The 26,701-nt window shown below is 42.2% G+C and overlaps 1 protein-coding gene across 1 annotated transcript in view; it reads left to right on the top strand.

Annotated features, from left to right (window-relative positions):
* The first annotated feature begins 827 nt into the window (after positions 1-827).
* The window catches only part of LOC146971274 (neurocan core protein-like), a 45,284-nt gene continuing 19,410 nt past the window's right edge, over positions 828-26,701 (top strand). The window contains exons 1-11 of the mRNA XM_085805735.1: positions 828-1,265; positions 13,756-13,835; positions 17,737-17,937; positions 18,586-18,768; positions 19,353-19,527; positions 20,926-21,053; positions 21,790-22,074; positions 22,639-22,782; positions 22,911-22,991; positions 23,083-23,231; positions 23,314-23,464. Coding sequence (XP_085661861.1) covers positions 13,763-13,835; positions 17,737-17,937; positions 18,586-18,768; positions 19,353-19,527; positions 20,926-21,053; positions 21,790-22,074; positions 22,639-22,782; positions 22,911-22,991; positions 23,083-23,231; positions 23,314-23,464 — 1,570 coding nt within the window. The 5' untranslated portion in view covers positions 828-1,265; positions 13,756-13,762. The remainder of the gene's footprint in view (positions 1,266-13,755; positions 13,836-17,736; positions 17,938-18,585; positions 18,769-19,352; positions 19,528-20,925; positions 21,054-21,789; positions 22,075-22,638; positions 22,783-22,910; positions 22,992-23,082; positions 23,232-23,313; positions 23,465-26,701) is intronic.

Raw genomic sequence — 26,701 nt, 5'->3', positions numbered from 1 at the left:
TGCCGTGATTAGTGGCTCTATTAAAATTCCAAAACCAACCCGTGCCTCCATTACACAGGGGGAGATGCATAATTCAAACCCATCTTGAGCACGGAGACTGCAGACCTACAGTATATGATGAATGACAAAGAGGAGTCTGCTGCTCCTCCGCTCACTTTATCACTGGGAGAAATCAGTGCAGGAGCTGAACCTGCGGTCAGGCGGCCTTGGTTGGAGCTGCCATCAGCAACAAACAAGCTTCTTTTTTTTCTTTTAAATCTTCCCCCTTTGTTTATAATGTGGCTAACGGTGACTGGTTCTGTTTGGTTTCTATTGACCCTGCTGCAGTGGTGACACGCTGGCCGTGCCCTCTGGTTGTGAGGTGCATCTGAGGCAGTTGCCACCAGTCAAATGTTTCCCCTACACACATTAATTACACAGATGGATGGATTGATTTAGTCTAATTTGATGGGGTTTGTATGTGATGGAACAAGTTGTCATGATTTGTCTGTATAAGTGTGTGTGAATGAATGTGCAGACACGGGGGAGGGTGTGAGGATGTTACATGAGGTTATCGGGGGTTTTAGCTGATGGTCAGACTGTCACTGTAATTCTAATTTAATTCACAGACACCGGATCAACCTTTGAGGTTTATGTAGGATTATGGTCATATAAAGTACACCCCCGCCCCTATCTCTCTCTCTCTCTCTCTCTCTCTCTCTCTCTCTCTCTCTCTCTTTCACCCCACAACCTTCCCCCACCCTCCCTCCCTCCCACTCCCCCTCTCTCTCTTTGAATAGGGGCGCTGGAGCCGTCTGCCTGTCACCGCTTGCCTCTTTGTTCAAACTGATTCTGCTTCTCTCCCCTCAGCGTTGCTGCCGGCGAGGAGGGGGACGGAGGCAGCACCTTGCTGTGCGTGTGTGTGTATGTATGTGTGTGTGCGTGAATATATATATATCTGCGCGCACGTGCATGCGTGTGCATCCTTTCCCCGACACATTTCAGCGTGCGAGGATGAACGGCGCATTAATGCTGCTGCTGCTGCTGCTTCAGTGAGGAGTGGATAACGCTGAAGACGGAGTGTCAACTCCAAGACGCAGAGCGCTCGTGCTCACGCTCGCCCTGGTCTCTATCTTCTGCCTCTGCAAAGTGCTGTTTCACCCTGGTTTCGTCGCTCGCCGTCTCTGCACCCTCTGGGAGCTTTGGAGAGCACCTGCACTGAGGCGCAAGGCTTTCGCCCACATTCCAGGGGATTGCACCATTAAGACGCACCTCGTTTTGTCAAGGTAAGAGTGAAAGCAAAGGGGGGAGATCTGGCTTCTTATGCATGTTTTAAGAAACCAATCATTTGGTCAGTGTGTCATATCACAAGTCGCCGGGTGGCAGGAGACTCTTGAGACCGCTCAGCTGCTGGAACACGGTTTTAAGTGTCTCAGTTTCTCGCTCTCCATATGAAAACGCACTTTTGGTTAAACTGGAGCTCAAACAGAGCAAGTCAAATTGTAGAGTGCTATTCACATTGCCCGTCCATGCAATATAAAATATATGCATATGCAATAAGTGTAAGTAATAAGTGTTTCATGTGGGCCAATCAGTGCTTTTCCCATCGCATGATCGTCGCCTTAGCTTCACACAAATCGCGCCCATTTGGGATATCTTTAATTATTTACTGGTCAAAGCTTTTAATATTGGTCTATATTTACGAGCCATGTAGGGGCATGCATAAATCATCAACTCGCCAAGTAACCTTGTTAGTGTGTCCTTTACATCTCAGGAGATCTTGTCTTCATATCACAGGAACTTTGTGCTTTGGTTCACATACGCACAGCTCTCCCAAACCTTCCTATACAGATGCCAAAATTGAAAGAAATCAAAGGGGGGAGGGTGCCGTCTGTCGAGTGATGCAATTGTGGAAGCAGATCTGAACACTTGAACAGGTGTTGGTGAAATCTATTATGTAAATCAGAGTGCTTTGGTGAGCAAACAACATGTGTTGAACAACTGCCAAAATAAGATCTTATATTCACCTCCAGAGCTGTCACCTGGAAATGACATTAAAGGTGTACTGTAATGCATAGAGACTGGATGATCAGTGATCGCTGTGTGTGCAGGCTGCTCCACACTAACTTTGCTTTGGTCGTTTTGCAATGGCAGGGGGAAAAAAGTGACCTAATGAAGGTAAAATGAGTGATTGCCTGGTGCCAAGCCGGTGAACAGATCTTTCAGGGTGTTATATTGATGACTGCCTGCTCTGTAAACAAACACTGGCATGTACAAATCACAGTGAAGGAGGAGAACAGTTTGGGTCACCTTGACAAATGAGCTGTATTGTCTGAGAATATGAGAGCCCCCGCAGCCCAATAAAGCCCATTCTCTTTCTATTCACTGCTCCAGTCTGGAGGAGTTCAAGTCTTTTCTTCTCTGGCCTTGTTAGTGCGCCCACTACCAGCTGTGTGTCAGTGCCATAAAGCAGGACGAGGTTAACTAGGCAATGCCACGTTAGAGTTGAGGAAAGAGGGAACGTATGTGTGTGAGAGATAACAGAGGAGCAGAGTGCCTGTGGGAGGAGGAGAGAGGAGAATGGTGAGGAATGAGGCTAAGAGACCCAGCTGAAAGTTTACAGCATGCATTTTTCATTCTGTCCGGATGTGTGTGTGTGTGTTTGTGTTTGTGTTTGTGTATGTGTGTGGTTTGAAAGGGCCGTGTTGTGGGCATCCATGTGTCCCGGCATGAATGTACAGTGGTCGCGTGTGTTTGTGTGTCTTCTTCTGTGTACGTAGATGGCTGCACTTATACGAGCGGAGGGATCAGACAGCGGTGCTGCGAGGAACAGAGGAGTCTGATTCTAAAATAGTGTACAAGCTCAGTTCAGCTGCCTCGCTGTCTGTTGCTGCACACTTTGCACTCAGTCAGCCTCAGTATTGTTTATCATGTCTGGCTGTGAGCCGTCTGCAATTCGAGGAGTCACTTTGCATCAGTGGAAGATGGAAAAAGAGTCATATGAGGTGCCTTTTAAACAGATTGGAATACTGTAGAGCTGCAAAGACCGGTCAATTAATCAATTAATCAATTGACAAAAAGTGATTGGCAGCTATTTTCAGTTGCCAAACAACCCCTGAAACATGAGCATGCTGCTTTTGTTTGTCTGATATAACAGTAAACTGAATCTCTATAGCCCTGGGTGGACAAAACCAAGGCTGGTTTTTGATTTCTAACATTGTATACAACAGTAATCTGTCGAAACATAAATTATTAAGACCGGACCAGAAAGGATTAGTCAATTATTCAACTGGGTGTCGATTAATCAGCAACTGTTTTGATAATCGATCAATCATGAGAGTTGTTTTTCAAGCAAAAAAAAGCCGACCATTTGCTGTCTGCCTCTCAAATGTGAAGATTTTCTGTCTTTCTCTGTCATAACATTGTTAGTTGAATATATTTGGGTTTTTAGGACATTACTGCGGCTTTGGGAAACTGTGCTCAGCATTTTTCACCATTTTCAGCAATTTTCTGACATTTTATAGACTAATTTGTAGATTAATCAATCATAAGAATAACCATCAGTGGCAGCCCTAAAATGTAATAGCTGGATTTGCAGAATGAAATGAATCAAAGGAGACAGTTTGGCCCTGCTGGTCATAAATGTGCTGTTTTCTCCCTCCAGCTTCCTGATATGAATGCATTTGTAGAGCCTAGCTGCTGATGGTGTATTTTCAGTGGTAGTAAGGTAACTCTCAGCCAGCGTGTGATATTATTCTCTATGGTATGAAAGTGCCCATTCTAATATGTCACTTAGGTAATTATGGAGTGTATTCCCCCCTTATAGAGTGTTAATAGCTAACAGAATGACACTATATAAATGCAAATCAGCACCAGCACTTGCTTACAGAGACGTTGGTATGATCAAAATCAGCTTTACCTCTGAGAGCCACAGGCTTGTTTCTTTATGGTTATGTTGCCCTGGAAATGTGTTGATTTTGTTTAGATTTGATGGGTTGTGTTGTACAATGCACAGAGTGTGTGAGACTCTTCTGTTGCAGTAGCTGTAATTCATGAGGAGCAGATCCAACTATGAACTAGACTGGGAACTAAAGAGAGACTTTTATGATCTCTTTGAACTTTGTGGTCTGTTTACAGCCAGAAGGGGAATAAGCTTAAGACTAACAATGACTTCACACAGTGACTGGAGCAAAACACAGTCCACGTTTTCAGCACTGGACAGCTCCCAAATCTCAGAGCTGAATGATCCGACCAAGAACGTTTTGTCAAATAGAAAAAGAGCATTGAACAGTTTGCGTTTTGAGCTTTGGACGTGATGTCGAACTCTGTCTCCCTCTCCCCTTGGAATATTGAAACCCTCTCGTTGAGCGATTCCCTCAGCCACCAAACCCCAAAAGGGATTGGACAAACCAATCCATCAATCAACTTCAGTCTTTAGCCTGGGAGGGACTAAAGCAGCCCACCAGGCCAATCACTACCAGCGTAGATGAGACCACAGCTGAACAGCTCACCCACACAAAGAGAGAAAGGTCCCTCTCTTTGTCTTTGACCAGGGGGGCTCTCCTCTATAACATTGTGACTGGTGCAAGACAAATGTTTGGCTTTACAGTTGGATAAGAAGACGCTCTTAAAGGCAGCACCAAAGTTTGATCAGCCTATGCAGTGTAGTAAAGAGTTTAATGATTAGTCACCCTCAAAGATATAGTTAGCTCCTTTTTATGTGCCTTTTCTCCCTTTTGAAATATGTCCTCTCAGCTGTTATCTCCTGTTATTGTTAACTGCTGATGGGAGAATGAGGCGACGGCTTCTGTCTCTCTGGACATTGGCACTGGTGATAAAACACTTGAAGGACAGAGCTCTCTCTCTCTCTCTCTCTCTCTCTCTCTCTCTCTCTCTCTCTCTCTCTCTCTCTCTCTCTCTCTCTCTTTATTCTCTGCTAGTATACCTAGTTCATTGTCCACAGCACAGCATTAAAGACTAGGAGCTCTTGGATGGAAACACGGCCTTATGGCAGCTCCTGTGATCCAAGACAAACAGTGTGAGTGTATTGGAGCTGTAGATCTAATATACTCAGGATGATAGCTGCATCTCACGCACCTGGTCCTTGATTGGCTTTGTTACCAAGAGCCAACCTCCGAACCTTCACCTTTGACCTCTGGTTTCTTTTAGACACAGCTGGTGTAGTGGCCCTTTAACATCATTATCCCTCTCCATATTGCTCTTAACTTAACAAACCCAATATGTCTGAACCTCATAGTTTAAATGGCCCTTATTCTTTAAATCTACTCTGATTCACAATGAATTACATGTAATGTGATTAAGGACTAATCTACAGTGTTGACACCCACCAATAATTATCACCCATTAGCCTTATTCAGCACATTGTTTTGGTTTTCACTAATTTTTTTTTAACTTTTTTAAAAAGCTTTTACTGAAAAAATAATGAATTATGAACAGCTACAGTTAGCAATTAGTTATGGGGACGTGTAAAGAATTATTTTAGTAGTAACAGTGGCAGTTAGCCAAAGGTTTGCAAAGATAATGTCTTTTTTCTATTAAAATCATGCTGCACAGTGACCAACTGGATAATGAGTCTTTATGATGCTGGAAACAGGGAACAAATGTCACAAAAAGATGTTATTTGGATCAGTTGTCTGTATATTATGAATGCAAATGCTCATATTCTCATTTAGAAACAAAGAAGTAAAAAAAAACAAAAAAAAAACTTGTGATAATCTATAGCCAATATTGTCATTGCTTTGAAGCTTTTATTTTGATACCTCTGCTGACTCGTTGTATGACTTTGGATAGGCCTGTTAGGGTTTTACCAACACGTTTAACATTTAACAGTTAGATTTAACATTTATTTTAAACATTTATGTAAATATGGTAAAATGTGATTCATGATATATTCGCACTTCATAAAAAATTACTTCTAGTTAAATGTGGCAAAGTCATTATACCATTTTAAATTCGGCAGCTAACTAACTAGCAAAAAAACATATTGAAGCATTTTCCAACTAAAGAGCCAGATATTTCCTTCAGGAATTGATAGAGACCAAAGATGGAGCTATTTTAAAGGTTTATATAACAATGTTGCGTATACAGCGTGTCACACTGCCTCCATGTGGCCAAAAAGACTAATTAAACCATGTCAGATGGGATTTATGAGCGTATTTTGTTGGTGCTGTTCAGATACACTTCACCTGAGGCTTTCAGTCTATGAAAGCTTCTTTTCTGCCAGACAAAGGAAAACATATACATGTAACGTAACAGTAATCAGTACATCAATCAATTGTGAATTTTAGTCAAAATGATCACACAAGTCAAAATCAAGAGTCATAAATACAATATCACAATTTAGTTTTTCATAACAGCTCTACAGGATTCAGAATTCCAACTTACCCTGAATATTTATTTAAACGTTTTGTCAGTTTTTTTTTTTTTTTAAAGCTTTTATTCATTATTTACAGACTCTTTAAGTTAAATACAACATTTTAGGTAAAAGGTTCACTGGTCACAAATGAAATCTTGATTGGTGTGATTTCATCCTTTCTAATGCATCACAGAAACGAGAGATGATTCCATGGAGGCTGCTGTCTGCTCTCCATTTCCTCTAAAAGCTACATTATAATACTCTGCTCTCACACATTAATGTGCACGCACATAGATAGCCGGGCTCCCTCATGTGTTATTCAAATGCATTTAAATTAATTTTTTTGTCAAATTCACAGTTGGTTATAGCATGCACTGTATCCCACGTTGTCAAACACCTCTCATAAATGCACCCAGGAATACGCATATGGCAGTGGCAGAAAGAGAGTGAGGATGAAGAGGTGGAGAGAGAAAATGAACATATCTGAGATCATCTGCTGCAGGTCTGTTTGAGTGGAGCTCCACAGCATATTAACAGCTCTACAGGAAGGTCGTAAAGAAATGAATGTTAGAGGAGCTGTCAGTCTCTCTCAGATATGAAAGAATCATTGGTGATACTACAGTATATGAAACATCAGTATACTTCCCAAACAAGAACAAGAAAGTTGTAACACCCAGTTACAGTATCCATAAACTCCTCTTTGTCCCTGTCTTGCCATACTTGTCAATCAAGGGTCCTTCAGAGTGATCTACATTGCCTCCCCTCTGTGCTTTACTGCACACACTCAGCCTGCCAAATTTTAACTTGGCCCCCAAGCGTGTTATCGAGCCGGTTTAAGTAACCCCTGTGCTCGTGCCCAGTGGGATCAATGGTTTCAGTGTGAGAGGATGGAGTGTGTAATCTTGAATCGGAGGGACCAGCAGCTCTCCAAAGTCCCCTCGCAATCTGAAGCCCAGGCCAGAACTGCATGAGTCATTAGCTGCTTTGAGTGTGATTAGCCACCACACAGGCACACTCAACACAAAGGCTATCTGTGTGTTTATGTGCAGGAAGTTAATATCTGATTCTGCTCAGTTCACTGTCCCTCCGCAGTACCCCCTTTTTTCTATTTTTAATTTCTTGAGCAATTAATGTTCATGCACGCTGGTTTTATGTCTTTTTTATGGCGCCACATCACGACTGCAACATGTATTTTTTTTCCCCCCGTCCTACAATTCATTAAAGGGAATTGTCTCTGTGTAAGCAGAAGCTCAAATTTCAACCACACATCTATTCAGGATGCACTGGCTGCAGCCTTTTCCTCGTAAACAACAAATTAAGAGGAATTATAGAGCCTCCAACACAGCTTTTCTGAGGAGCTTTCATAGCACCAGTGTATTATTGTCAAGACGTTGATAAAATGACCTTCCTTTCATTCCTCTTCCTTCATCCTATTTTTCTCCCAGCTCACCACTTTGTCTGTCACTCATCTGGAGCTGTTTTTCTGCTGTTCGCGCTGCCACTCTCTCTCTAGAGGTAATAGTTTTGTGTGACATGATTAAAGAAAAAGGGTAGGAGAGGAATTACCTACTCCTGTCCTGTCAGGTCCCAGTAACGGGAAACAAGACTGGCAGTTTAACCCCTTACTGTAAAACCCACTGTGCTCCAGTTCTCAAGGCTAATAGAACAGATGTTGTGTTTTGTCCTGAAGCCTCTCCTCCTAAAACATCATGTATTTTCTGCTTCTTCTTATCATCAGGCTGTTGGCCAAAGATGTCTATCATTATATTAAAAAAAAGTGATTAGAAATTAATTTCAACAATATTTTGTCACATGGCAGATAGAAAATTAAAGTAAAATTATTGCACATTGCAATTAAAACCCTAGATTTAGCCTTTTCAAAGCCAAAATGATAAAAAGCTGCAAGCAAGTTCAACAGTGAACATATCTGCTGAAGCTGTAAATGTTAAAAATAGTAGCAGCAGAGTAAGTTCTGCACTACTGGTAAATCGAAGACTCTTATTTTGTAGGGTTACTGCCGGCATTGCAACAAAGCTTGCTCAGGACTGATCGACTCTGATCTGTTCAAAGTTTAGACCCGTGCTACTCTGATCTCTGTGTGGGAAAGTTTACATGTCAGTAACTCAGCCAGACTTGTTACATTTCCAAAACTCATTCATAGGTCCCCCTTCTCAAATCATTTCATATGAAGTGAGACAATATGATCAATAAAACATACATCTCTGTCTGTTGTTGTTGCTTTCCAGCTATGCTTATCCATAGTAAATAGCTGAGGTATTTTTTTTTATGTCAAATAACATTTAAGAAGGATACATTATGCTTTTCTGATGTACATGTATTGTATTATATTGCTTTCTGTGCATGAAGTACACACCAAAAGCAGTAGGTATCTCTTCAGGGTAAAACCCACTGTTGTCATTTGCATGAAACACCTCATTGGGGTGCTATGTGCTGTAGCCAACATATGCAAATTTAGGACTTTTCCTGTGTAAAACATCATTAAAAAGACATCTGGAGACAGATTTTCACCTAACCAATAACTAACTAGCTAGAACATGAGCAGAATAAAAAAAACAAAACAGCAACAGTTGTCGATGCAGAAAAAAAAATGCAGATGTTAACTGTTAATAAGAAGTTAGTCTGTAAAAAGAAACTTTCTGCTTTGACTCAGGGTTTAATTTGCAACTTTATAGTGGCTGAACTTGTGCTTATGTATTTGTGCTTGTGTCATCAATTAGCATGGGGCCTAACCTGACCTGATTAAGTGAACCTTAGAATATACATACCCCCAGTACTGCATGGTGGCATTATAAGAAAAAAGCTGTCATGCTGTGCTCACAACCATGACAGCAGCTGACTTGACATGTTGCACACTTTTCATGCTTTTTCTTCAAGCAATTTTCCCACCAACCTCCGAACTGGAGGGATTTGAGTCCGAGGGGCCCGTCTTTCCTGCGTCACGATGATCATGAGGTCGGTTGGTCTCCTGCTTCACCAGATTGACAGCTTAGTGCTGAACCCTAATGTAGGTCTGCCAGTCTCATCTGTTTGCTCTCTTTGGATCTCTGTCACTCCGCTGGCTCTCACAATGAGCCGAGAATGCGTCCCATTCAGACGACATCGTGAAAATGTGTCGGATGGACATTCACATTGAAGTCCACTGAAGCATTTTAGAGACTTCTGGCTCAAGACACAACTGTGCCTGTGAAAGTGAAGAGGGGGCGATTTAGAGGGAGACGTTCACAACATCTGATGTCTCGTCCTTAACAAAAGGTGCCACTGGTTAGTATGCGGCTGGTGCGGCTAGAGGGCCCTTGCACTGTATGTTGTAAATCCCCTCTGGTAAAACCTTGAATGGCTGCTGTCTATAGGAACACAGTTTACTCTATGGATGTTGTATAGCATCCATAGAGATGTCCATAGGCTGAACTTTGAATTCTGTTGCTGTGGATAGTGGCTGTTGGGCCGCTGCCAGTCCCAGGCACACAGATACAGCGCTCTCTAATGCGCTCTGCCTGCAAGACTGGGCAAAGCCCTCTGTGTCACGACCCTCTCCAAACCTTTAGAAATCTCTTGTCACCCACCCAGCTAGCTCACCCAATACTGCAGGCATTCAACATGCAAAGAGTCCAACTGCTCAACCTCAATCTGTCACAGCCCATCACAAGGTCCTGACCCACCTTTATGGTGAGACGCCTCAAAGTGTGTGGCGCAGTGGGGTTTCACCCTCACCCAGATCCCCCTTTTGCAAAACATCCAAGAAGAACTTGGTCGTGCACTATTAAAAAATCACACAACAAATTGTTGTTTGATGACAGTATTGTTTGGCAGGTGTCACTAAGTGCTTCACTGTCGGAGAGGAATGCTTTTTTTGCTTTGCATCAAATGCTCCACTTTTATTTGGTTGAAGGTTTTACTGAGCTTTCACATGGGAAGAGAGCTACCATTATTCCTGTAATTTATAAAGGGTTGAGTTGGTGTTGCATAATCTTCTTTCTGAGCGTTGGGGATGCTGTTGGCATGAGTTGCTGTTACCTTGGTGAATGCAAAGAGGCCATTTGCTTTCTTGGATTAATTATTTACTTTATGTAACTGAAATCCTGACTGTCTAAACATGGGCCGATTTGTGCTCAGATTATTTCGGATTCTTTGGACGGCCTTCTAGCAAAGCCTCAGTAATGCCTGTGAAGTCAGGAAAGTACAAAGAACCAATATTTTGTCCACAATTGAATAATTTAGAGTTGTTGAAGTTGCTTAACTCCCCTTGAAATCAGCATTACTGTAGGAAACAAAGCAGTGTTTACTTCAAACAGCATACTTCTCTTCATCTCCATTTCATACCAGTACGGGGCAATAAAGCTCTGTCTCTGTCGGCTCTCCATTGAGCTGAGAAGCTTCGGGCCCCAAGCCAAATCCTCTGGCAAAGACAGCAGCTCATTTCTGATGTGTGGTAGGATTTCCTCTATGTTGTGCTGTAGGAATGCACCACAATCACTTTCTCACTGCAGTAAACTGAAAGTTAATCCTGTTTTAGCTTTACATTGGAGAGTGACCATTCGGATGTTGTAGAAGATTCAATCCAGTTTTCTTAATCAGACTTTACAAAATGTGATTGTTTGTTTCAGCCAAGTGCATGATCTTTGTTGGAAGCCATTATTTGTATTAATATGGACATCTGGAGCTCAGGTAGTAGAGTAGGTCCTTGATGATTCATGTAAATTGCTGTAAACAAAAGCATCTGCCAGATAAATGTAATCTAGCTATATTCTCGTGGGTGGGCGTTAGGAAGTGCAGTGTCAACTGTGAAGTCTTTTAGATTTACTTTTCATCTTCATCAAAGTCTGATATTTTAGGATTATTAACAGGTGGAACAAATAATTAATGCATCGCGGCTGTTACAGCAACAGCCTGTATCATCTAATATTTTATTCATCTGTTGCATAATTGCTGTTTCTTTTAACAGCCATGTATGATTAGGAAAATTGCTTAAATCTAAATTACTGTTGTTAACAATCTGGAAATCATTCTAAATACTTTGTTTGCTGATGCAGAAATATATTTTCTAGTCCCGTTTCTGAACTGCACTAGTATAATTATTAAATCCATATCAAGTTCCTCAGTAAAAATTAAGATTCTGTTGCTTTGGGGGAAAGGTTGCTATGACACGCCTTGATTAAATTAATCCACACTCACATGCCAAATTATTACACAGATACACCTAGGTAATACTAATGCAGTATAATACAGCAAGCCAGCAATAAATCCTCCTTTTATGAAGATTATAATGTTCAGTTTTTATTGAATATTTTATTGAGAGAGGTGTTGATTTATTTTAATAGTCATTTTGGAGGCTGTAATTTGTTACAGTGTCTGCGTGGAGTTTGTATGTCTCTATGTCTGCGTGGGTTATCACCAGGTGCTCTGCTTTCCACCCACAGGGCACAGAAATGTGCAGTTAAAGGTGCATTAAAGACAAGACTCTTCCTGTAGAAAATGAATGTATTTTTTCTGTCACAGTTTTGTATATAATTTTGGATTTTTGGGGGTTGTAAAATACAAGATTGAATTCAGCAGGCAGAAGTTACCCTGCAGTCACACACAAACCAAACCATTTTCTCAAGAAGCAAGGCCTGACAAATTCTGGAAAATGTGACAACAGATAGATGTTTCCAAAAACACAGGCAGTCACAAACTAAAGTAGTGACAGTGTTGTTTTCTCTGATTCACCGGATTTTTCCTATTTCCAGACAATTTCCATAATTTCATCCCAATTTATAGAAACAGTAGACATCACACATATATTATGTTGTCTTTGTCATCTATAACTTAGGCTTCACTTAGATCAACTTAACCTTGATTTTAGCATCAATGACAACAACATGTAAGGATTTCTTTAGATAAACAATGGGACAGATGAAGGGTGTCATTAATTAACCATTTGATCAGACTCTTTGAAAAATACTCACTAGGGGTAAGACAGAGACACAGTCAGCACCACATGAGTAGAAGCCCATAGGTGATGATTAAGCAGGATTTCTTTTGTATAAGTCTATATTTTGTTTTTTTAGGAAAATCCTACAGACTCTACCTTTAACTATTTTTTTCCCATTAAATACAGTCTGTAATGTATCTTAGATAATAATTCATATGCACTCACTCACATATGCATCATCTCATCTTCAATGGTGAATAGGATCAAAGGTCATTTAGTCTTACTGCTGTGCCAATACTTTACAGCCTCTCTCACACACCGTGGTGCCTCTTAGCCTCCTGGCTGGAAAGAGTAATTTGCCCCCATTGAACTGTGGCTGGGTCTTTGTAGATGCAGTTAGTTTTCTGTCATTATAACACCAATGCAATAATTTAAATGGATATGATACATTATATGTTACTATGTGTGATACTGTGTACCGTGCTACTCAATCACCTTATTTAGATGAGATTTGCTTCTCGGTGACTCAGAGTTCAAGGCCATTTTGCAGTAGCCAGTGTTGATCTGAATATATATGTAGAGATTGAATATAATGTAGAATATATATGTAGAGACTAAAGGTCACAGTGCAGGGGAGTCACTGCAACAATAAATAAATGAGAGATAAACAGAGTCATTTGCCCATTCTGAGTGTTTGCGAAGGTCTGCATCAGTTCTTTACACTGATCCCTCACACCTGTGGCTTCAGATGATGATGTTACCTCGTGTTGTGAAAGCTGCTCCGCTGGTAGACAGCTCATTAAGATGAGTGACATGTATCTGGGTCTGTGTGAACATCACCAACAGAGTTGAGTTAGCAAAGGACACATCTAACAATACTTTTCATTTCCATCAGGTGAAAGCCAGCCCACAGGTTTGTTTGTGTCACAGTTGGACTGATTTGAGTCGGTCTAATGAGCTTCATAGAGAGTTTTGTAAGTCAAAACAGCTGTGGAGGTTACACACACACACACGCACAGGAGTAGGAAGCCCTTTATGTATTCAGGACAATGACTGTCTGTTCACCTGACAGAAAAACAGACGACATTTACACTTTCATCTGAAGCTCTATTGCCTCCCATTCAGCATAACTGTACCAACAACAGAGAGAGAGAGTGGGAGTAACAGTGAGTTTGTCTTCAAGGGGAAACCATGCATATTAATACATGTGGATACAGATGCGTGCACAAGTGTATTAATGTATTGGCTTTCAAGGATAGAGGAAATGATAACTAAAGGTAAAGATGTGCACCATAAACAGTTTATTAAGTAAGATCCCCGTTTGATTGCCCAAACTGGGTCAATAAAATAAAACATTGAAAAGCAAATATACATGTCCTGTTACTACTGGTGCAGCTTCCCATCTTGATCCGGCCTCACTGCCCTCTTCTCTGTCCGCCCCCCACCCCTCACCCCTCTCTCTCTGCAGGTCCAGGATGGTGCTCACTCTGCGTGCAGCTGGGCGGCAGATCCCCCTCGCTCTGATGCTGCTGCTCTATTTAAGCTTGGGTGAGTTCCTCTGTCTCCTATACCTCCAGTCTTTGTCTCCTTCCACTGCTTCATCTTCCAAGTGCCGCAGAAACTAATCAGCACTTTTGGATATAAAGGAACAACGGTAGGCGGTAACAGAGTGTGTCAGTACACAAAGGTGTTCAGTTGAAAGAAGAAGAGGGAGGGAAAAGAAGACAGATGACCAGGAGGATGAGAGGAAGGAATAAAAGAAAGGGGGAGCAGCTGGACCCGAATACAGAGAAAGAGTTCCCACATTCATTTTTCCATAGGCGTAATTACACGAGACAGGTCTGCACTCATTTGAGTGTTGTAAGTGAAAGCTGACATGCTGAGGATGTTTGCAGACATGCTCGGTGGGATTGAGCTGGAACTCCTCCAAACCCATTTGTGCAAGTTTAGTGGACCATCTGTTCCATTACAACTATGCGTAAAATTCACAATTATGGAACAAAAAGACAAAAAAATGTCAGAGCTGCAACCCTCTGGTGGATAGTATCGCAGGTTCGAGGTCACACACGCAGCCTGCTGACGGCTTGTACTAAAGATAAGTTGCTCCCCTTAATTACTTTCCCTGCAATTGGCATGCATGGTGGAAGCTGGTCAGCCCGGATTCTGTTCAAGAGGAGAACTGCATCTCTCATTTCCACCATTAAAACATAAGCTCACTGGTCATTACGCTCTGATAGGGGAACGTTTTTAATCCACATCTAATCATGTTTTATCTCTTTTTGTTGCACAATCCAAGGTCCGACTGTAAAAATAACAAACAATCTGCCCACCTCCTAAATTTAAAAACCAGAATTGAAAACTGCTGTTTCTCTCAACCACTGAACCCCTCTGAAGCTGCTGCAAAAGCTGTTAAAATATTTATATGTTGAATTATTTCACTTCAGAGTCAATAATTTCCAGGTTGATCCCCACAAAGTTGCCTTTAAATATTCTACAAAACACCAGGAGATATCAAACATGTGTATTAATACCATGGCAACTCCTAATGTTTGTATAAAGATGCTTAATTCGCAGATTGCAGATTCAGTTGCATTCAAGAGACATTGATAAAAACCCAGGTTGCAATTTATCTGTAATCCGAGCACCTCAGTGGACTCTGGTGGAGGACTGACTGAGGGAAAAGAGATGACATCTGTTAATGACAGAGATTGTCCTTTCATGTCACTTCCAGCTCTCTGCTTCTCTTTTCAGGCTGTTTTTCTTTTGTCCCATCTGTCAGCGCCATGCTACCGGCAGGGTAAACCTATCATCCAGAGTCCCTCAATTTCCACCATTCACTTTCTTAGACTCCCTCTCTCTCCCTCTCTTGTTACTGCTTGCCATCTTGTTCTGGCTCTTATGCTTTTCCCGGGTATTTGTGATTCTGTGATTACATCTGATTTGGGGGGAAGGCGGCAGACACGTTCTTCAGCATAGAAAGGCGCTCTCAGGGGGTTCAGCTTGTGAAAGCCGTCCAATCTAAATGCAGATGGAAATATCTTTGGGGATTCAATTCCACCATGTGTGATACTCCAAAGGAGGCTTTGTTTAGTTTTTTTCTTTTCCACATGGGTTCTCTTGTTATGCTCATATTAGTACTTTACAAATTGGTGTATTTAACTAACATCAAAAGTTTGAATGAAGAGGACAAGAAAAAAAAAAAAGCAAAACTCCCTGAACAAATTTCTTTTAAGCTTATTAAGCTTTTGTAGTCGTGTTATCTGTCTTTTGTTGGTATGTTGACAGACGCAGCAGCTATAATGATGTTTCTGCACTCACTTTAAGAGTAGAAACAGCATGTATTAATGATGATTACTAATGTACATAAAGTGGTCAAAAGTTAAGTTTACAAAAAACCTTTTTTGTTTAAAAAAAAAGAAAAGAAAAATTAAAACACAATTTCAACCAATTGAATTGAATTGAATGAAGTTATTATACAGTCACATTCACACATCCACAGAGGGTGAAGCCACAAAGAGATGGGCCAAGAATTGTTGGTTGGGGGATAATGGCTTTGTAGGTGATCCTGTTGTCATGGTTACATTGAACCTGTATATCCTGGCAACCAGACTGAGTGAATTGCTGATATCAATCTGCAGGAGCATGAATTGAACTCCCACAGCCACATCCCCTTCATATTGGCATAAAATCAGTAAATGAATTTGTCTGAGCGACAGTTGAAGTCATTTGTGTGAATGGTGAGAAGAATTTAAATAATTAGGTTGAAGGTGGTGAGTCACTGTGGTTTCTATTGAGTGTGTGCGTGCGTGTGTGTTTTCAGCTCAGGCTCACAGGTGTGTGCATGAGTTTGTGTTCCTCTGCTGCACTCACAAAACTTTAGTTCTTCTAATTCTCCTCTCTCCTTGTCTGCTTCGTCCACAATGTGGCATTCACCTGAATCAACCAGCAGACTTCTTCGAGACAGTGTTTATCCGCTGAACCCTTTCACAATCACAAAGTAGATTCACGCATGGTGAATCATCAATGCAGGAAATTATTTACAGCACTTTTCTCTCCATTTACCTCTTCCCTTGTTAGCAAAAATATCACCAAACATACAGAAAGTATTCACATTGTGAATTATGACATTATGTTCCAGTGTCATTTCTTACATCTTCAGACTTCACTCAGAATGATAACAGAACATCGAAAGTTTTAATAAATGTGTTAGAAAGGGAGAAAATGCAATTTCACCTTGAGAATAAATATTCAGACCCTTTAATATGACACCAACTTCAGTAATTTCAGTTGATTGGACATGATTTGAAAAGGCAATCATCCGTATAAGGTCTAACAACTGACAACAACTGTATCTCAGGGCAAAACAAAGCCATCAGGTGGGGGAAGGTGCTGCCTACAGAGCTCAGAGACTTGGTTGTGTTGAGTTTGTATCTTGCTTGCTGCCTTCTTAGCCAGGCCTTGCTTGGAAAAGAGATTTTTTTTTTTATCTCAAGCAATCTGCCTGGTAAAATAAAGGTAAAAAAACAGAGCAGGGGAAGGCTACAAAAACATTTCTGCTGTATTGAAGGTTCCCTATAGAGCAAGAGGAACAGCTTAGCTTAACTGAGTAATCGTAGAGAAGGGATCTTGGTAAGACAGGCGATCACTCTGGTCTCCTGAGATCCTGTGTGGAGAAAGGAGAAACTTCCAAGAAGACAACCATCACCACAGGTCCTGTCTGCAGAGTCCATAAGCCTGTCCTCAGTGAAAAACACATTAAAGCACCCAGAGGATTCTCAGACAAGACACAAAGATCGGGCTATTTGGCCTCAGGTCCAAGCGTCAAGTCTGGAGGGAACCAGACCATCCCAAAAGTGAAACATGGTGGAGGCAGGATCAGGCTGTGGGGTTGTTTCTGAGCAAAGTACAGAGATATCCTTCATGAAAACCTGATCTAGAGCACTCAGGACCTCAGGGTGGACAAAAACTTCACTTTTCTAACAGGACACTGACCTGAAGCACACAGCAAGAGTGGCTTTGAGACAACACTGTTAATGTCCTTGAGTGGCCCAGCCAGAGCCCTGACATGAACCCAATTCAACTCAGTCCCCATTCACCCTGACACAGCTTGAGAGGATCTGCAGAGAAGAATGGCAGAAAATCCCTAAATCCAGGTGTGCAAAGCTTGAGGCATCATACCCAACAGGACTCCAGGCTGTAATCGCTGCGAAAGGTGCTTCAGCTAAATACTGAGTAAAGGTTCTGAACACTTATGTAAATGTGATTTTTCAGTTTTTTTTTTCCTTTTGGATAAAAATTCAGTTTTCCTTTTTGTTGTTATGGACCGTTCCCGCACAAGGCTGCAACATGGCAAAATGTGAAAAAGTAGAGGGCTCTGAATACTTCCTGAATGCACCGCATTAAAAAACGTAATCCAATTATGTTCTGTCCTCCTTTTGTTCTTCTTTAGGTGAAGCCTCCTCCATAGTGAACATGCGTAGGATCATCCATCCTACAGTGCAACAAACACTGGCAGGCAAAGCTGTCCTCCCCTGTGTCTTTACCCTGCAGACCAGCTCCTCCAGCCAGCGCCCCCACCACCTGTGGTGGACCAGGCTCCCGGCGGGAGGACAGGGTGCTCATCCTGAGCAGCCAGTGCTTTCGGCTGAAGGTAAAACAAAGATGTGATGTGATGTAAAGGATTCAGCTGTTGATAAACACCCTCACAACTTAACAGCAGCAGCTGTCCTGAATTCAAATGATGGTTTTCCATTGAGTTTTAGTACCGTGAGTCTGTGTCCAGATTGGATTTATATATTTATGAAGGCTTCATAACTTTAACATCATGTTTTGGCACCAAAAAAAGGCATGAAATGAGCAACTTGCTGGTGAACATAACGAAGCTGTTAAAGCACCAGATGTTTCCTCATGAATGAGTATAAACCAAAACCAAGCTGAGCTAAAAGAGAGTGAGTATTTGACCTCTAGAAACACAACTACTATAACTCCATAAAGTGATCACACGTTGTTTTTGGTACCAAAAAAAAAAAAAAATCATGAATCTCAATGAATGAGGGCTTCCAAAGCAACACAATGACAAAGCTATGAACAAGCAGCTCCTGGAGTTGAAGAGAAGTTATCTCAGTAAAAAGCTTTTCCATGATTTTGGCAAAGTCATCCGAACAAATAAAAATTGGTGATGCATATTTACCTCCATCCACTTATCTGGGCTCCCATAAAGGTTATGTTCTGATCTGTAAGACCTGCAGGATGCCAGCAGACATTTGTCATGAAGAAACCTATTTTTTCTCTGCCAAAGGTGATGTAATCAAGGTGAATAAGGCTTTCATTGGACGCGTCATGCTGCCAGGATACGCTGCCAATCCCCTCAATGCTACCATGGAGATCTCCAGTCTCCGTACCAACGACTCGGGCACTTACCACTGTCAGGTTGTCATGGGTAACGACTATGAGAGGGACACTGTGCCCCTGGTGGTCTCCGGTAAGTGCAGCAGCCACTAGCAGCCTAACCCTGTGAGAGAGGTTTGGTGCCCGACTGCCTAAAGGAAACATTTAAACTCAGTAGAAATGCTGCTGACAGCCTGAGCAGCGTTAACACAAAGGGCTTTAAAGTCCGTCTTCTAACTTAATCGATTTTTGCGTTTTATTACATTCAAGGCTTGTTGTGCCAATGTAAGATGCATAATGGCTGCTCTATAGTTTTTTATTTAATTAAACATTAAAAACATTGATTCATTATATCAATATCATAATGACTGACTTAATGTAGCTCACTGCTCTTGCCTTTGTGTTGTTCTTTGCTATCTAGCTTTCCACTCGAGTAATTGTGTAATTCTTTTAATTAAAGTGTTTGGGCCGAACACCAGTGATAATTTCTCTGTTTGTTCATTTGTGAAATTTCTGCTGAAACTCACATAGGGGTAGATTGATCTGTTTGTGGCCACGATAAAATGTTCATTGAGTGCATCCCACTGATTTATTGATTTGGAACCTGGGCTGCGTTGGTGTATTTCTCAAATAGAAGGAATTGAAAAAGTTTATCTTCACACCTCTTCTCCCCTGTAGGTGTGGTGTTTCACTACCAGGCTCCCACCGCCCGTTATTCCCTTTCTTTTGCCGATGCACAGCGGGCCTGCCTGGAGAACTCAGCTCAAATTGCCTCGCCGGCCCAGATGTGGGCAGCGTACTATGACGGCTTCGCCAGCTGTGCAGCCGGCTGGTTGGCGGATCAGACCGTACGGTGAGGAGAGATTCAATAGCCTCCTTCTTCTTATCACACCCTTTATACCTATTTGATTTGAAGCAGGGCTGCAACTAACTATTTTCTGTGATTGATTGATTGATGATGAAGGACTGATGTTGAATAATGAAAAGAAAATGAATCAGGGAAAAAAAACGCCAATCATTCTCTCACAGCAGCCTCCCTACTGAGAGGATTTGCTCAGACAAGACATTTGAAGACGCTGACTCGGGCTTCGGGAAATTGTGATAGATGTTTCACACAATTTCTGACCAAATGGTTCAGCCTCAGCCTTGATGTAAAAGAAATAATAAAACGTTTGGTCAATAAATTATCAGAAATATGTTGAAAAATGCCTCTCACATTTTCCCAGATTACTCTATATAGGACTAAGGAAAGATTTTCACATTTGTGAAGCTGAATCTAATGAATTCTGGGCATTTAGCTTGCTTTGGTAAATATTCTCATATGTTGTCTTTTCGATAATCAATAGACTAATTGATTCTTCTTCTAATTGGTTCAGGTCAGTTCTAAAGACTTCTATATTTTGATGTACCTGCTGAGTCTCTAATATGAAGACATTTCTTTTATTTGTGCCCCCCCCTCTCGGATCCTCTGTTGTTTCAATTAATATTCAGTTCTGTTGTTTTGTCACCTCATCTGGTTCAGGATCATGTTCACTTTACCCCTGCTGCCTCTCTGCTGTTAATTGTATTTTAATCTATTCTAATCTCTTGCCCTTTAAAAAGGAACAAAAATAAGAATTTATTCTGAATTAACATTAAAGGCTTAATGAAAATAAACGTTTTGCTAGGCTATTTGAGCTGAGAGAATGATTGTACAGACGAGTGTCCACACGATATTTATTTATGCTACTTATTTCCAGTGATTGGTGTAAAGAAACTTACACGCTGGTCCGCCCACGGAACGGGCTGGAAGTGGGGAGGTAGCACCAACTACTTCCGAATTTTTTAAACACCAACCCTTAAACATACAGAATATATTCATGTCATACATTGTTAGAAAGCTTAGACCAACCCGATTAATTCAAGACCAAGACCAATTGTGTCTATATCCTGCCTAGAGGTCCCTGAATGTCTGTACCCATGTCATTCTGTAGGCAAACCTTTGGGCAGGGAAACAACCCCATCATTCTAAGCTTTGGCACTATTTGTCAGTAAGTCACAGAATCACACAAACACTTTAACAGTAATCCTGAGAGTGTTACCTTTCCAATGATACCATGCACATCTCTGAATCTCAAACTATGTGGGATCTGTGCTGCTCACAACTTGGACATGTTGTTTCGGGTTTATAAATCGTCTTTGGTTTCGGCAAAAAAACATAAAAATAGGGGCGTGTCTTAAGAGGTTAACTCCCACATGGTTGTCTCCACAGTTATTCTGTCCAGCAGCCAGAGCTTGGTTGCTATGAACACAAGGAGTATTCTTCTGGAGTGAGGAATTATGGGAAGAGGGACCCAAAAGAGCTGTTTGATGTGTACTGTTTTGCAAAGGAACTGGATGGTACGCACACGCACACGCACACACACACACACACACACACACACACACACACACACACACACACACACAGACTCAGAAAAACACACATCAAAACCTGTGACAGCGTTTGGCTTTACACTGGTGTTTGCATCATACTCTGCTACAGTATTAAAGGCGAAGTCCTGCCATATTCTTTTCTATTCCAGTAGAAAGTACAAAAAAGCACCAGTGAATTGATGCTGCTCACATTCAGTCACACCATTACACTGGGTGACACGCTCCTTCATGAACATGGGCACTGTGATTTATTTTGGGCCAATCCCACAAACACCATCTTGCTGCTGAAGATATTTACTATTCCAGCAAATTTGTGTTAATCCACGGCTCAAAATGGTTTCCTACGAACGCACCGTCCTTTTTGAGTTATGTATGCAAAAAACACAGTGCCCGGCTGATTTAGAAAGTAGTCTAGCAAGCATGTCTTTACAAAATGAAACTTTACATTCCTGTCATGCCTTTTATACATTTAGTAGGAATGAGCGTGCTACAGCTCAGAGTCACAGCCAGGGTGACAAAAATATAAAATGTCATCAGTCTTATCCTTGAAGCGCCTGGACCGTTACGTAATATTACGTGTAGGCCTACTCTCAAAGTCTTCATGAGTAGTTATTAAACCCAGGTGTCTGCTTGAAGGAAATCCCACAGGCTCAGTCTGCTTCTTCACAACCCCCTGCCTCCTGTCCCCCCCCCCCTCCAGGTGAGGTGTTTCACTCCTCCGTCCCAGGCAGGTTGTCCCTGTCTTCGGCGTCAGACCGCTGCGTGTCCCTCGGGGGCCAGCTGGCCACGGTGGGGCAGCTTTATCTGGCCTGGAGAGCCGGCCTGGACAGCTGTGCCCCGGGCTGGCTGTCTGATGGCAGCGTCCGCTACCCGGTGACCTGGCCTCGCCCCGAGTGTGGAGGGAGCCAGCCGGGGGTCCACACCGTCACCGCCAACGACACCGCTGACAACACCACAGCGCTATATGATGCTTATTGCTACAGAGGTACTGCAACGACGGCTAGATAATCCTACAGCTAATTCAATCACTGTAATTCATGTTAGACAGCAATAAAAGCATGAGTCACTCTCTTGTACTAGTGTAATAATCTTGAAGCTGTTTCATATAAATGTAATTTTATTGGAGTAAATACACTGATTAACTAACATCTTGCTCATGGGAGGAGTGTTGATGTTGCCGTGGATGCTCTGAGTCCTCCTAATGTAGTAAGAATGAAAATAAATGTCATTGCCACTGTTGTAGCTATGGCAACACTGATTTCTGATCCACATTATCTACTCCAGCGTCATGTGTGTGTGTGTGTGTGTGTGTGTGTGTGTGTGTGTGTGTGTGTGTGTGTGTGTGTGTGTGTGAAACTGCTGGATTGACATAAGCAGTGGGAAAGAGAGACAGAGAAAAAGAGGACATGCTGTCTTAAAGTTAAATATCCAGAAGCTCGTTTCTCAGATTACTCAGCAAAATTAAAACAGTAAAACTTTGATACCAACTGGATAAAATCCTTCAGTTGCTGCCACGGGAAAAAGCAAATCTCTTTGACTTGTTTCCCAGGTAAAGTGGAGAATACTGGCTCCATCTCTCAGATCTACACCTCCCTGTGGAAGCCCTGGAGCTACCTCACAGGCTCAAGTGATGCAGAGTCCGCGGGGACAGGGAGGCCTGACCTGACTACACAGCAAACCGTCACTACCAGAGGTTTTACATTGGCCCGTGATTAGCAGATCTGTTGCTGCACGAAGCAGCTGATTAATCAAAATCAACCATTTAATATGTAAATGTGGGCTCTGGGATGCACATAACTTTGCATACATGCATCCATGCAGGGTCCTCAGATGCTTCACCCTCCAACTGGACGGGACTGGTTGACCTTGAGGTGGAGGACACTTTCCACGCCGCTGATGCTTGTGAGTTTGATTACCAATAAAGATGTCTCTGGGAAAAGATTGTGAGGAGGATACTGTGGGTTATCATTCCCTCCCCTGTTTGTCTGCTCAGCCACAGACCCCTGGTCTTCAGAGACCTACGTCGCCCTCCAACTCATCCCAGGACAGAGCTCCTTAGACTGGGGCGAGCTGCTGGAGCCCGGACCTGATTCAGAGTCGTTTCTCCGTCCCCTAGTTCACCCAACTCCAGCTAAGAAGAAGGTTAATCCTCTCGTAATCTATTGTTATAAGGTTTAGAAATACTGAAAAGTGCTGACACGTGTTATTATCATCATTATTTCAGGTGATCTCAAAGATTGTCAAGTCCATTTGGAAGCCTTGGAACTACCTGGTGGGGACGGGAGACGAGCAGGGGACCCAGACCCCGTATGGACCGACAGTGGAGGATACAGAGACTGAGACAAAGACTGATCCATCCAGTACAGCATCACCAGGTGTGTGGATTATTGCTGTGTCACTGAACTGAATGGCCTATCGATTGAATCAACTTGTAAAAAGAGGAGTATGCCTCACAGAGTTATGAGGCATCAACAGGGCCTAATGACAGTGTTATGTTTATGAACACGGTTTTATGTGTGCGTAATTTTCTCTGTCTGTGATGTTGGGGGAAACATCAGCTGAGCCACACAACAGGATGGCACATTCATTAGAGTACAAACAAGCCCCTGGTATGTAGTTCATTAGAGAAGCACCAGGCTATACAAGCAGAGGACCAAAGGCTTTTAGTGTCCCTACATCCGGCTGGGAGTCAAACTGAAGCCACAGTGACCTTTCTGTGTGACTCAGGCTGCCTCTCCTGTTGGGTCACTAATGAGCTAATCGACACCAAGTGTGGCTGTGAAGGAGCTCTGGCTGTCGACAGTTGCCTTCCTGATGCTGGATTCAACTTGAAAAGATAAAAACATTTCTTTTTTTTAACCTTAATTGTCACAAGATTAGGTTAATCAATTGTTATGTAATAATAAATCTGAAATATTATCATATAATATTATTTTTTTAGCACACATAAAGGATTCTTTATGTGAAATGCACATCTACTGTGCAGACAGTACAGTCAATGTCTATAGAACACAGTGAAACTACATTTAAAGAGGAACTATGCAAGATTTTTTACCCTACTTGAACAGTTTTGGAGTAATTGTGATGGTTAAATGGAGACTCTGCCTTCCACCAAGCGTCTCTTGGCCGAAAATCGACTTTCCAAGATCAGCGCCTCCGACCCGGTGTCCCAGATCTCGTCTCGCAAGAAACATTGACAGCTTTACGGCACTACTACACAAACAAATATCTTGTTAACACTACCCACCTTGGTAGACATTGCCTTCTCACCGGCTTCGTTGAAAACAAATGCACACAGGTTCGGGAGAGGGAGAGGGAGGAGGGTGAGTTGTGAGTTTTTACGACACTGAAACTATGCACTCTGAAACAGTAGGGGGAGCTCTGTAGAGACAAAAAGCGCAGAAAACAGCGGAAAAAGTGACCGGACTTGCATAGTTTACCTTTAACTTCTCCAACCGCTTGAATCGAACAGAAAAAAATCTGATAAAAATCAAACACTAAGGTCATGTGATGTGTGGGCGAATCCTTCCTGACATGGCATGACAGCAACAGCATGTTGTTCAGGGAAAGTGGTGCCATAATAATTACCCAGGATGTAACAAAGAAGATTAGTTTGCCCTTCTGCAGTCCACCTTCAACAGACTGAGTAACCACACTGAGGACAACACTAAGAGATGTCTGTGGGCGAAGACCTCTCGGCCTCTCTGGAGGGCAGGAGCAAGAGTTAAGACCTTAACCGACCAAACTGCGGACAGTGAGAGGAGCTGCACACAAAAATACATCAGCCTTGATCTTAATGTCTTTTTATATTTTCCTGTCTCACTGTGGGTAGAAGTTGTGCTGTGTGGTTCTTGGCTGGTTCAGAGCAGGGCTGCTGCTCAAATATTCCTTTCTTCTTATCTTACTGTACAAATATAAACGCTCAGCTATGATGTTGACCCTTTTATTTTTTTCCCCAATGATTTTCCGCCACTTCCAGTAGACTGAGGTTTGATCACGCTGACGCCGTTTGTCGGCTGGGGTAGAGAACGAACGTTGGCGGCGGCGGCGGCGTGGACGCGCCTGAAGCTGCTGTGTTATTCTCTCTCAGCCTCACTCATTACTTAATGCCACTGAACGGCTGCCATTTGTTCTTGTTTGTATGGAGATTTGATCCATTGTTTGTGGATAAGGCCTCACTGACAGCTTCATTTGTGTATTTTCCATTTTACTGTGTGGGTGTTCGTGTATGTGATTACCAGATCTGCTGCAGCCCTTTCATTTCTCTGTGTCACAGTAATGACCACCTATCAGCTTGCACATGTAGCCTACAAAGTGTAAAAAACATACACCAGAGACTAAGACAAAGACTTTACTTAATGCAATGAATATTAACCACATCACCAGGTGCCAGAAAATCCATCTTTTTTTTTCAAGAAAGAGAAATGCCAGAACGCTTCTCTCAAAGAAAACACCTTTCAGACAACGGAGAAGAACAGATAAAGGGGGTTGCTTGCTATGTTCTCTTATCTGGCTATCTGAGAGGTGAACTTGTTATCCTTCAGTGCACATGAAAACCTCTTTTGTCCCACAACTTCTTTCAGATTTGGCAACATGTTTCTGGTGATTTTCTCAAATGACTTGTATTTGTCTCTTTTAAAGAACAGGACCCTTGTACAGTACAGGATGTCTTGCTCCAAGTAGAACGGAGCCAAATGAACCCCCCTCTGTTATAGATAGAAATGGGTCCCAGCACCTCAAATCAGCTACATTATAGAAACGTCTAAAGCTTAGAATATGCGTCTATTGTTGAGGCGAGAGAGGCATTTCTCAATAAGACAAAGTTCCTGACTGTCTCATGGCAAAAAGTGGATCCATGAAAGCTAATTAGCAAGGAAGAAGTCTCAGAACTTCTCTCAAGGGAGCACCTCCCCCCTAGTAAGCCCACTCACAGATATGTGTTCAGCTTCAAACCTATCCCTGTCATTTTAATGAGAGATAAACCTCCCGACATGTGTGGCTCCTGCAGACCTATCAGTCTAATCTGAGAGCTTCTTGCCAGGCAGCTGGAGAATTCAGTCTTACAAACTCAAACCAGACAAGCTTTGTGCATGGACGCTGGTTAGAGGGCTTGTGAGTATTATGCAGTTTACTCCTATAGGAAGAGGGGCTGTCGGTGGCTGTCTCCCCCTCACATGTGCTGAAGGCCTTCGATATGGTTGAGTGGAGCTACCTGTTTGACGTATAGTAGGGAAATTTGGAGTTGGGGGATGGGGGTTGTCCTTTAAATGGATCCACATCATATCATTCATAACCACTCATAACAAATGGTCTTGGTCTCTTTTTTTTCTTTTTTAATTAAATTAAAAAAAACACCCAGAGCGATGGCATGACCTTCCACTGTCCTTGATTGGTGGAATCAGTCTCATTAAGATGAATATTCTCCAACGACTTTTATATCCCCTGCAGATTCCCCCCCGTGTACTACAGGAAATTCACCCAGGACTTAAAAGAAGGCATTTTCTAAATTTACTAGCCTGGCAAAAAAGAAAAAAAAATCTAGGCAGAGGCTTTAAATATTACAACTGCCCACAGATATGGATGAACCTCCGATGCCTAATTTTGTATCTCAC

The sequence above is a fragment of the Trachurus japonicus genome, chromosome 17 (genome assembly GCF_045865225.1).
Source record: "Trachurus japonicus isolate A0001 chromosome 17, Traja_1.0".
NCBI classification, from domain to species: Eukaryota; Metazoa; Chordata; class Actinopteri; order Carangiformes; family Carangidae; genus Trachurus; species Trachurus japonicus.
This window is presented reverse-complemented; position numbering and strand designations above follow the sequence as displayed.